The 13,416-nt window shown below is 37.0% G+C and overlaps 1 protein-coding gene across 2 annotated transcripts in view; it reads left to right on the top strand.

The window, feature by feature from the left end:
- Window positions 1-535: 535 nt before the first annotated feature.
- Window positions 536-13,416, top strand: part of mllt3 (MLLT3 super elongation complex subunit) — a 74,464-nt gene continuing 61,583 nt past the window's right edge. For both annotated transcript variants that reach the window (XM_051649978.1, XM_051649972.1), the window contains exons 1-2: window positions 536-666; window positions 1,127-1,307. In XM_051649978.1, the coding sequence (XP_051505938.1) occupies window positions 655-666; window positions 1,127-1,307 (193 nt within the window). In that variant the 5' untranslated portion in view covers window positions 536-654. The remainder of the gene's footprint in view (window positions 667-1,126; window positions 1,308-13,416) is intronic.

Here is a 13,416-nt window from a genome sequence, read left to right as displayed (position 1 = left end):
TGTACTGTTGGTTTCAGAAAATTTAATTTGCATGCAGAGATGACAGTGGTTAAATTTGCCACAGTGTGATAAAAGACTGTGAGTGATTTATTATATAAAATATGTTAATATAATGTTTAATATATAAAATGTAACAACAGTCCGTCATTTCAGTTTAACCCAAAAGTAGACTGGGGAGGGGATTTCAGTGTCACACAAATCAGTAAAAATTATAGTGAAAATATATAGCAATCTATACTAAATATAGGCCTACAGTAAATACAGAGGATATACAATACAAAATAATACAAATAATAATAATAATAAAATAACAACGCAAGTACTCCGTATATAAATGCATCTAATAAGTGGAATACAGTGCTGTAAGTGGAAGTGGAAGTCGTTGCGCAATGACAACTTTGGTTTTACACGGGTTAAAAGTGGTTCTTGGTTCGCTCGCGCTGCCATTGGCTCGTCTCGTGCAGCACACACACTGAGACTGGAGTGCACGCGCTGACACTCACGCGCATGCGTCTCACTTTACTCCTCAGCCTTTCAAAACTCGCACAGAGAGCTCAATTAAAAGACCATGTCCGCCATCGGGCGTCGACAGTCCTCGGTGTCCTTATTTAAACCAAATTCTCCATGAAATAGCATTATCCCGTGGCCTCAGCAATGGCCAGTTCGGTGAGTAGGGCTTTACCTGCTAAAGCGGTGCATTGTTTTGGGTCTCCAGTGCCTGTGCTCGTTGTCGTCTGGTTTAGAAAAGCGATCAGACGCATATGAGGGTTTTCCAGCCATATTTCCATCGGGATACTCAAGTACAGTAGAACAAGTGGAGTCGTGCGTTTCCAATGAATTTGTGCATGTCTACAAAAGTGATGCGCTTGAAAGATTTCAAACAAAAGGAGTGCATCCAATAACAAAGATCAAGAAATCGTACAGAATGCACAGAAATGATCTGCTTTATTGAACCAGGTTAAACAAGCCACTATAGCTTGTGATATTATTACTGAATTTATTTTCTAGGCTATACTGTTTTGCTTTGCATTCGTTTGGCGACAGAGTGGTGTCTAAGGTTGTAAAATGTTGTTTCTATGCTTTATAATCGGCGACGTTATTATTAAGTTAATATTTTGGGTTTTAGGGTGCCGTTCAGGTGAAACTGGAACTCGGTCACCGTGCCCAGGTCCGAAAGAAACCCACCGTGGAAGGTTTTACGCACGACTGGATGGTGTTTGTTCGCGGACCCGAACACAGCAACATTCAGCACTTTGTGGAGAAAGTCGTGTTTCATCTCCATGAAAGTTTCCCAAGACCAAAAAGAGGTAGGTCAAGAGGGGTGAATTTATTTGGAATTATTTGTTAGTATGAATCATTGTGGACTGACTTGAATAGAAGGACTGGAATGATTTGTGATTCTTCCATGAACGCACCTTGGCAACATAAGGTTGATGCATGCGGTTTCTAAGTTACACGAGGGAAAATTGGGAAAAGTTGTCAGTTGTCATTTCCGAAACTGTTTTAAGATGCGTATCAGACGTGTTTTGGATTTAAACTGGCCACATTTTGAATCTTTTAGGCTACTTGAATTATTGTGGTTTTATTGTGATTGTTTTTTTCTTTTTTTTTTTTTTTTTTTTTTTTGCGCATTTAGCAATACGCGACAACTTCTTAAAAGCTTCAAAAATTGTTACACATTGAACGCGAAAATAACGCCACTTTAAAATGTTGTCAACTGACTTTTTTATTTTATTTTTATTTTTAAGAAATTTTCTCATTACTAAAAGCATTTAGGACATGTCAGTTCACCTTCATTTTAAAATGTCATAACGCCGGGTTCTAAGACGCTGAAGCGCGTATCACCTATTCATAAATGTGTTGCCGAAGCTTATATGACAGTATGTGTTACCAAAGTGATTCCTCTGATATTACAGTTCATAAGCTATTAACGATAATAACTACAACACACCAAGCAAGAGCAGAAGTGTTGTAAGCGAGAGCGGATGAAAGTGGCTTTAGTTGACTGAACATAGAGGAGGTATCGTGACGGATTGATGAAAAGCCTAGGAAGGAATAAATTTAAATATTTGCTGGTTTGCTGTGACGATAAGTGCGGGGGAAATGCCTGAGAATGTCGGTGTCTTACGTGTCATGATTACACGCCACTCAGGTTGCAGGCGAACATTTGCACTTTTTAAAGAACAGTTTTAAGATATTGCTGGTTTCAGGGCAAATATTTTCCTTCAGTAGCCTCTTTTTTTTTTTTTTTCTTTTCTTTTCTTTTTTTTTCTTTTTTTTTGTTCTTTTTTATGTTGTTATTGCGTGTTTTGCGCAAGTTGCGCAAATAGTTTTGCAACAACATTTTATTACACGCTGTTGTCAGGTCAATAAGTGGATGCATCATGCATAAGTAAAAACTGTCAGGAAAAAAAAATAATTTTCCTGCATCCTTGCATAACAGAACTGCAGTCTATAACTAAAATTGTAATAATGAACACATTTAGAATTGTAAGGCTGATTGTTTTATTGCTGCAGTGGGATATCAAGCCACAGAGTTTGGAAAATTGCACTGAAGAACTTAGGTTTGCTGTGCTTCTGAGGACATCTTAAAGGAATAGTCTGGGATCAAAACAATTTAAGCTCAGTCAACAGCATTTGTGGCATAGTATTGATTATCACAAAAAAAAATTTGACTCATCCCTCCTTTTCTTTAAAAAAAGCAAAAAAAAGTTACAGCGAGGCACTTACAATGGAAGTGAATAGGGCCAATTTTTGGAGGGTTTAAAGGCAGAAACGTGAAGCTTATAATTTTATAAAAGCAATTACATTATTTCTTCTGTTAAAACTCGTGTATTATTTGAGCTGTAAATCATAATTTTTACAGTCATTTTAGGATTCCTTGACATTACATCGTCATGGCAACGAAGTTGTAAAATTGGCTATAACTTTACACAGAAAAGGTTAGTAAGCTATTTGATCACACTAAAATCAAGTTAACACATGGTTGACGTCTCGTGGCTATATTTTTGAAACTGTGTATTTAAATGTTTATGGATTGGCCCCATTTACTTCCATTGTAAGTGTCTCACTGGAATCAGATTTTAGCTTTTTTTTAAAGACAAAGAAGGGCAGGTCAAAATAATGCCACAAATGCTGTAAATTTAGCTTAACTTGTATTGAACCTGGAATATTCCTTTAAGATGCATGGCTTCAAATAAATATATGCTAATACTTTCCTAACTCCTTTGGGTTATGGGGCTTATATGTTCACTGCCACAGGTTTGATTTATGTCACAGAAATAAGTTTTTTGTGTTTATGTAAGAACAGAAAGGGAAGGGGGCTCACCAGCTGTATGTGTGTGGTGACACTGCAGTGAAAATGTCCCCCGCTATATTTATTTTCTCAAAACTTTAAAACGGACCATAAATCAGTGGCCAGTCCTAATTTGGAAATTCCTTGAAACATGCTCTAAAGGTCTATGATGACAAGAGTTAAACCAAATGTAGGTTTGCTTTAACTTATTGCCCCTCTCCCTTTTCTCTGACATATGTCTAACCAGGTTTGCAGAAGGAAAAAAAAATGTAAAAGCAACAGGGGGATGCTTAACCTCTAATTAATCCTGGCCTTATGACATCAGCTTTTAGAGATTCTACAAACCACCACCTTAGATATGGTACACACCCTAAAATGTTTTTTCATTGTGACAAATTAGAAGTCTTAAGTACTTCCTGAGGTCTTCTGCCTTTTTCAAAGTGTTTAGTTAAGAGATGTTTATAATGGATTTGACAAAGTGTTTGGTCCAGGATGAACTAAGTTAAGAGGGTTTAAAGCATTAAAGTTAATGTAGATAGATGTACATACTTTATGGTACAGACACTTGAAATTTATTTGTCAGATGTCTTCTATGTTTGCATTGTGTAAGTCAAAGCATTGGTTAAAATAACAGTTTGAATATTTGTATTCTTTATTTAAAGCTGAGAAAAATAGGCTTCAGTAAACACCCCATGTGGCCTTCTGCATACTCCGCAGATAATTGACAACAGGACTCTCTGTGGATGGGAAGAATATAGAAAACATGCTTTCTTAGACTTGGTCTCAGGCAGAATTTATGGTGTGCTTGTAAGGTAAACAGCAAGGCTTATTATTTGGGGTCCCACGAGGCTACGCCACCCCCTTCTTTCCCCGCCCTCCCTCCTCAGGGCTTTGATCAGTGCTAGCCGGTGTTGAGACGAGCTGAGGGGAAGTTGGAGGGAAACCTTGTGCACAGACGGGCATGTGTTTGACAGTTTAATACCAACAGTCTCACCATACTGCCCCAAAAGGAACAGCTGGACACACACACAGTTTTCCAAAACTTTTTACTCTAGAGGGTGTGTTCTGTGGCATTAAGTGCCTTTCCTTTCTCTTTTTTTTTTTTTTTTTTTTGAAGACTTAGTATTATTGATATTAGCCCTCTCACAGCTGTTGTAGATTACACATGTTGCCCCTCTGTCTCACTTAGAGGGTTACTTGCTTTCTCATATGCATTTCTCACAGTTACACAGAATTTAATTTAATTCTTTTGCTGTCTTGTGATGAGGTTCCATTTCACTAGGGGTGCTTTTGTGGACATGGCATATGATGTTTCCCAATTTCAAAAATCATGTAGACAAAGGTGGGATATGTTTGGCTGGGACAAAGAGAGAGAGAGAGTGAGAAAGAGAGAGAATACCATGATTAGCAGCCATGCTGTGTAGCCTTGGAAACCTGATATTTTGATGGGGGTAACAAACCCAAAATAAATGGAGTGGAACATGAACGATCATTTCACCTGCACCCATCTATGCCAGCTTTGAAAAGTACACACTAAAATAAAAATGTCTGGCTTTTGGCTTGTGACAAGTGGCTACCTATAATTTAGCAGTGAAAAGTTTGGTGTTTCAAAGCTGTCACCCACAACCAGACCAGCACTGGCTGACAATCCAAGGTCAATTAAGCTTCCCATTCAGATGTAAACCAGAGGAAACGTATGCCCACACAGAGCGGCTACAGTCCGTATTATGTCTGTAAATTATTTTCATATTTACACAGCAGAATTTATAGCCTTTTTACTACTGATAAAATGGAATTGTGTCATGACATCAGTGGATCATGCCAATATGCCTCTGCTTGCCATGGCAGTACGTTTGCACCTAATAGGTAGAAAGAGCTTAAAATAGCTTCTTCCTTAAATTTTACCACAGTAATCCTGTACAACTTTGCTTTTGCACTCAAGGTGCTATATTATGGAGAAAATAGTACTTTGAAGGAGAATTCATTATTGTTTTATGAGCAGGGTGTACTCAAGTTAGATTCTTAAAGTGAAGCTCTGGTAATTTAGCGACAGATAGCCAAATAAATCTTTTTTTTTTGTTTTTTTTTTTTAAGTTTACTGAAGAAAGCGTGAGTAGGGCTTGCCCAGTTTTTGCTACTCCATTGGTACTCCAAGGTCTTCTTTTTGTTTTAAGGGCATTGCTAAGTGGTTGCTAGGGTGTTGCTTACTGGCCAAGTCAAAAAAAGCCCACCTCCAAGTCTGTATTATATTATGGCAGCTAGATATATCTCTGTTCCCTACATCAGTGCAAGTTGATTGGCTTTTTTTCTCCCATATATCATCCGCCAGACAGAAGTTTAAGAAAGGTTCGGGGTTCAATACAAGTGAAGCTCAATCATGGCATACTGCATTTGTGGCATACTGTAATGTTGATTACCACTAGGGGTGGGTAATAATATAGATTTTCCCGATGCATTGCAATTTTAATTTAAACGATCTCGATATCAATTCTTAAATCCCAAGATCGATCTTTTAATCTGTATTTGCAACCATCTAATACAATGAAAGGAAATCAATCACATTTGCAAACAAATTTTGTGCTATGCGACTAAAAATTCATACATTAGGCAACTGGCTGGTAAATGTTTAGAATTCGCTGACAAGTGAATGAATTGTATAGTATAGTAGTGAAGTATTCAGCAGCAAGATCCTTTCACTGCGTGTTGAAAGTAAAAGTTCCGTGTGTGTGTGTGTGTGTGTGTGTGTGTGTGTCTAAAGACGAGATACACGCGACCCATTTGTCATTGAATAATGTCTCTTAATACCCTTTCTGTTCTCTACAGTCAGTTGTTGATCAAAAACCATAAAAAAAAGAAACATTTAATTGTAATCAGGCATAGCACAGATGAGAGAAAGCCATTCAAGTCTCTCTCGTTAACATGCGCTCATTTACATATGCTGTTTACAGAAATGTCAGGTTTCCTTAAAGAGACAGTACCGGTTTTTAGCATGTGTTCAACAAATCAATGTAAATACCTGTAAAGAGTACAAATTATGCAATTAAACATACATGTAACAAAATATAATATACAGTTGAAGTCAGAAGTTTACATACACCTTTGTTAAATCTATTTAAACTCAGTTTTTCACAATTCCTGACATTTAATCGTAGAAAACTCTGTCTTTGCTCTGTTAGGATCAATACTTTATTTTAAGAATGTGAAATGTCAGAATAATAGTATAGAGAATGATTTCTTTCAGCTTTTATTTCATCACATTCCCACTGGGTCAGAAGTTTACATACACTTTGTTAGTATTTGGTAGCATTACCTTTAAATTGTTTAACTTGGCTCAAACATTTTTGGTAGCCTTCCACAAGCTTCTCACAGTATGTTGCTGGAATTTTGGCCCATTCCTCCAGACAGAACTGGTGTAACTGAGTCAGGTTTGCAGGCCTCCTTGCTCGCACACGCTTTTTCAGATCTGCCCACAAATTTTCTAACGGATTGAGGTCAGGGCTTAGTGATGGCCACTCCAGTACCTTGACTTTGTTTTCCTTAAGCCATTTTGCTGCAACTGTGGAGGTATGTTTGGGGTCATTGTCCATTTGGAAGACCCATTTGCAACTGAGCTTTAACTGCCTGACTGGTGTCTTGAGATGTTGTTTCAATATATCCACATAGTTTTCTTTCCTCATGATGCCATCTATTTTGTGAAGTGCACCAGTCCCTCCTACAGCAAAGCACCCCCACAACATGATGCTGCCACCCCCATGCTTCACGGTTGGGATGGTGTTCTTCAGCTTGCAAGCCATACCCTTATTCCTCCAAACATAACAATGGTCATTATGGACAAACAGTTAATTTTTGTTTCATTAGACCAGATGACATTTCTCCAAAAAGTAAGATCTTTGTCCCCATGTGCACTTTGCAAACTGTAGTCTGGCTTTTTTATGGTGGTTTTGGAGGAGTGGCTTCTTACTTGATGAGCAGCCTTTCAGTTTATGTTGATATAGGACTCGTTTTACTGTGGATATAGATACTTGTCTACCTGTTTCCTCCAGCATCTTCACAAGGTCCTTTGCTGTTGTTTTGGGATTGATTCGCACTTTTCGCACCAAACTACATTCATCTCTAGGAGACAGAATGCGACTCCTTCCTGAGCAGTATGATGGCTGCATTGTCCCATGGTGTTTATACTTGCGTACTATTGTTTGTACAGATGAATTTGGTACAGTTTTTTTTTTTTTTTTTTTTTCTGAGGTCTTGGCTGATTTCTTTTGATTTTCCCATGATGTCAAGCAAGGAGCCACTGAGTTTGAAGGTAAACCTTAAAATACATCCACAGGTTCACCTCCAATTCAGTACATCTCCTATCAGAAACTAATTGGCTAACTGTCTAAAGGCTTGACATCATTTTCTGGAATTTTCCAAGCTGCTTAAAAGCACAGTTAACTTAGTGTATGTAAAATTCTGACCCACTGGAATTGTGATATAGTCAATTAGAAGTGAAACTGTCTGTCTGAAAACAATTGTTGGAAAAATGACTCATGTCATGCACAAAGTAGATGTCCTAAATGACTTGCCAAAACTACAGTTTGCTAATATTAAACAAGTATGTAAACTTCTGACTTCAACTGTAAGCAATATAATATCATATTTGTTAAATGAATACATAGCTTTTTACAAATTAACAAATAAAAAATGTGACCCATTTGATGAAATTACTAAAATATAATTAGTAAAATTAATATTTTCTTAATGTACCTAGTAAGAAGGTCCCCTGTATAATTAACAGCATTATCTGGGAGAGAATTTATTTCATATGTAAGCAAAAGGGACATTATGACTGAAAGATACCCATATGAATCGATATCGAATCAAATTGAAATCGGAATCTAATCGAATCAAGAGCTTGTGAATCCGAATTGAATCAGGAAATCCGTATCAATACCCAGCCCTAATTACCACAGAAAAAAAGAATCGCAAGAATCGCTGTTATAGTAAGGCACTTACATTGGAAGTGAAAGGGGCCAGTCCTTAAATGCTAAATTACACACTGTTTCAAAACTATAGCAACAAGGTGTAAACATTATACATGTTAACATGATTTTAGTGGGATTAAAATATCTGTTCTGCATGATAGTTTGATAAAATCGCTTACAAAGTTTACCATGGTTGCATCGTTATGGCAACAACGTTATATTGGTTACACTGATAAGGCTATAATTTTTATCACACTGAAATCATGTTAACATGTATAATGTATACATCTTGTGGCTATATTTTTGGAACAGTGCGTATGTTAATGTTTATTGACTGGCCCCATTCACTTCCACTGTTGGCACCTTTCTGTAACCGCAATTCTTGCATTGATTATTTAACCAAAAAACAAAACAAAAAAAGAACGAGTCAAAAATATATTCGGCGGTAATCAACATCATGCCACAAGTGCTGTTGTTTGAGCGTAACTTGTTTTAAACCCGGAAAATACCTTTTAATATTCAGGGTTAGGGCTTTGTTAATCTCTAACCCCAAATATGAGCAATTGTAATAGAGATGCTTGCCTTAGCAAAACCACTATTTTCCAAGAACTGGATGAGATCATTCATGGTTTGAAACATGTTTTCCAAAAAATTTTGACACTATTTATCAGAGAGCCATTCTTTTTAATGTTTTATTGATGCTGATAAAAGTCATTCACCAGTACCACTTCGTTCTTCCTTTTTGTGGTCCCATAATGATCAGGTCAACATGTTTGCATGTAGGCATCTTTGTCTGAGACGTCTGTAGTCCAATCTGTAAGCCTTCTAACTTTGAGCCCTCTCATTGGCTTAGCTGATCAGAAGTTGGGGTTATTTCAGTGTCTTATCTTGCACATGCACAGAAACCACAGAGTATGAGGCCTCCTCAGGCAAAGTATGGCTTAGACGTCAGTGGGGACTGCCTTCCTTTCCGCCCCATTCTTCTGTGTGCTTGCCAGACCTCTTTCCCCCTCGATGGAAATGGATCCATCCTTGAGAGGGAGATGAACTGACTCCCCGTGGAGTGGAATTTAGGAGCTTAGGAATTTGATTCTGACAGATAGTGTGATTTATGAAATTGTAGATGTGGGGGTGGAATTTGGGGGAGTGCTTTTTGTCTCAGATTGACAGAGTGCTACGTTCTCTAAAACCTGCATGTTTAACTAGTAAAATCATGCAACAAAATGCTTTGTGATGGTGATGAGGGTAAACTTAATTGTGAAAATGTATGAAACCACTTTAATGTATACACATGGATAAATGCTGCTCATTAGTGGTTCATTGATGGACTTTCAAATGGCTGATGCAGATACTAATAACTACTGAGTGGGGTGGATAATATATAGGGTGAATATAGGACACTTTCTGAAAATTTGTCATGGCGTCGTTTTAAAAATATGATCCAAATCGCTACATCAGTGTCATCCCATACAGGTTTAGGTTTAAGCAGACCTTATTTACACAATATTACTGTTGAGGAATGGGCTCTGTGTCCCAAAAGGGTTAATGCCAAATGACTTCTTTTTATGTCAAGGTTAACTGCTTGATTTATGAAACTGTCTGTTTTGTTTCTCAGTGTCTGTTTCAATTTGTTGGAAAAAGAACCACTGCCTGTGTGCACATTACATTTAACAGATTTCCAATTACAATATGAGCAATTAATCTTATCTCCATTTTTGGAATATATCTTCATGCGTGGTTGCCTCCTCATAATATAATCTTCAAAATTATTGTTCATTTTAGAAAGAGTCATTAACTATGATTTTATTTCTGGCATGGTGAGCTGTGAGCATCTTGCAGTCTTGTCATTTTCCTGTTCAGGAGCACGCACACACGTACACAAACACTTGCACACAAACACATACAGATAAAATAATTGGGTCTCTCTGGCTGGATTGCATGATATGTACCCCCCCCCCACCCAACACACACACACATGTGGAATACATTCTGCCAGTTCTGCCACACGTTTCTATTTCCCATGCCTGACTGTCAAATCTTTTCCCTGTGAAGGAGTGATCTTTTAACCATGCACATATCATTAAACTGTGAAGGCATGGCTGCTGGCACCTCATACTTTGACCTGTTTAACATGTTTGTAACTTGAAAAAATCTTGAATATGTTGCGTGCACTATGGCACAATGTGAACAAATAAGGCCTTGTTATAAAGCAGTTAACCTTCAATTATTTAATTGTGGCATTCTGTGGTCAAACATTTTTGTGTGAACTGCCTAACTATATATGGCCCTGCAAGGGCAAACAGCACTACACTATAACTACATATTATGACTAGACCTATCTGTTCAAGGAAATCATAGTGAGACTATTTTATAATAGTCAAAAAATGTTGAAACTTAAGTTTCAATTGCTGGGTTTTTATCCACATATTTATTTATGAATTTAGGGTTAATGCATAAAAAGTGTTGGATGGAAACAAATGTGCTCCTTCAAAGTGGATAATTTTTTGATTCATTAATAAGTCATGTGCATAAACTGTAAACACATATACCGAATATTACACCTGTCACGATTATTAAATAATCGTCTGATTGTGATTATTTGATCTAACTGTTTATTGTGCACTTTATATTCCAATCACATTTTTCTGTCCAAATAAGAGAATGAATTGTCTCGATTGAGTGTCTCATTCAATTGAACACTGACTGTCTCACTGAGCCGCACTGGAGACTCTTAGAAGTGCGTCAAGATTAGCCTCTTCTGAATCGTACTTGAAACACTGTGATGCAGCGTTTTCTGCTGCCAAACTCCCGCAAAAATATAAACGAGGATTTTAGTAAACATAAAACACTCCAGTTTCACTTTAAATGATCGTGTAATGGCAAATGTTATTTGTCATTGTGGGTTCATACATGCAGTGTTAATGATGCGCAGTGACACAGAGGAGCCCTGTGTCATGCCCAAGATGATAGAATGATGAAACACAGAATCTAAAAGATCTTTCTTCATGTGTGAGAAGGACTCGTGGCTTTAATTGGAGAGCCTTAAAATAACTTGTGAAAGTGAAGAATTTTGGACAGAAATATTTTGCTATAATATAATAGCTATTCAGGTTGGCTGGGTTCCAACAACAGCAATAGTGTAAATGCAAAATGGACAAAGACTAAAGTTGACCAAAAAGAGAAACCGATATATATTATTTTTAGTATTTTGAAATATTTTGACATTTAAACATATTTTTAACGCCATTCATTCATTTTTAAAGAGCACCTATTATGGTTTTACAAATATTACCTTTCATGTAGTGTGTTACATAGCTGTTTGTGAATGTAAAAAAAGTCTGCATAGTTTCAAAAATCAAAGTGCACGACAAATGGAGTTATTGACTTCCAAAAGAAAGAACGATTCTGAACACCTGAAACAAGTCGTTAGTAATTCTAGACCTACTTCCCACCCTTTTGACCCACCCTCAAACACTACACTAAGCGGTAGACCAATTGCAACAGACTGGGACATCTGACCAATGAGAGCAGAGTAGGATCTCTGAAAGGAGGGTTTTAGAATGAATCCTTTAGAACGGATCATTGAACGAGTCGTTTTTGACACTGGGAAAAAAAGGCAATGCTGAAACTTAAATTATGAGCAAATTAAAGTTTTTTGACCTTGGATGCATGTAAATCTATTGTATGAGACCTTTAATAGGTGCTCTTTAAAGCCTTAAAGGAAATGTAAAAAATCATGTAAAAGTTAAGTATGAATAAATGACTTCTTAAGGCTTAGGAAGCAACATACTCCTATGACAGTTTGTATGACAATTAATCATCATAATCACAATTATTTGGTTGACAATTAATCATCAGCCAAAATGCATAATCGTGACAGCTCTACCAAATATGTTCCTTTAGAATTTATATAGGAATATAGGTGTGCATCAGAAAAAGTCTCAACAAGCCATGTGAATTCATAATTTGCTCAGTGAATATCATCAGTATCATCGCATAGCATATCAAATGTTGCTATGGTTATTATAAATGCTGGACACAAAGCCTGTGACAAAAATGATTGGCTACTTTTACCTCCCATAACTGTCAGATGCGCTTTCACTCCCAAGCATGAAGTATTTGCCACTAAACGCTAGCAAACATAATGTTCATCAGAGCGTTTTGTCTGCGAGCTCTAAACCCCCAAGTAATTAATTATGATTTTGTGGTAATTAGTGATGATTTTGTTATTTTAAACTAATGGGAAAGAAGCTTCTTTATTCCAAATTGTTTTCGCAATATTCCAATTTTGCATCCAAATTCATTACTTGGATTGAAAAATGGCTAATGTGTGCATAGTTGCTGTGTTTTGCCATTATAGGGCAATATAATTGAACCTACATAGTTTCACTTCTCTTGTTTTATTCCACCATCTTTCTTCTCATATAATGAAGTAATCTCAACTAATTCAACTCTTGCAACAATTTTTTATGTCCATGTACATTTATTTTATAAGTAGGTGTATAATAAGCAGGATAATATACAATCAGCCAGTCATAATTGCGAAATAAACCTCTTTTGTTGATCAGGAATCCCAACGTGAAATGGGGTCCATTAATAGGCCAGGTCCACGCTAATAAATTTTCATTGTAAAACTCATTGATTTTGTTACATTTACAAGACTTTAGAAATACTCTCTAGTACTGCATACTTTGCCAAATGATAACATTCGGAAATGGGAAACCAACTGAGTTTTCAAAAAAAAAAAACGTGTTAGTGATGACGTAGCTATAGTGTGGCCATATAAAGCCTTTCCATTTATCCACTGAAATATGACCTTTTCACAGAACATATGCTTTCTCTACTGTTTAAAAATGTTCAAAATAGAAAGATCTCACTGCTCATTGAAGAAGATTAAGGCAGGCAGTAGTTTGAGAACTCTGCAACAAAACATCAGACACCCACAGTCACAACAAAGCTGCATAAACTGCCCTGTAATTATTTTACTTGTAGAATTGATACCTTCTTGTATTGGTGATGTACAAAGGGCTCTGCAGTCATGAAACTCCAGACTGCCTTCTCTCTTGGCATGAAAGGAGTGGAAGAGGGAGGGATGGAGGACAGGAGGGATGGAGAGACAGAATGGACGGTGAGGGGGGGAAGTCTTGTGAGCAGCAG

The sequence above is a fragment of the Myxocyprinus asiaticus genome, chromosome 2 (assembly GCF_019703515.2).
Source record: "Myxocyprinus asiaticus isolate MX2 ecotype Aquarium Trade chromosome 2, UBuf_Myxa_2, whole genome shotgun sequence".
In the NCBI taxonomy this organism is placed as follows: Eukaryota; Metazoa; Chordata; class Actinopteri; order Cypriniformes; family Catostomidae; genus Myxocyprinus; species Myxocyprinus asiaticus.
Note: the sequence above shows the minus strand (reverse complement) of the source record. Positions and strands in the feature narration are given on the sequence as shown.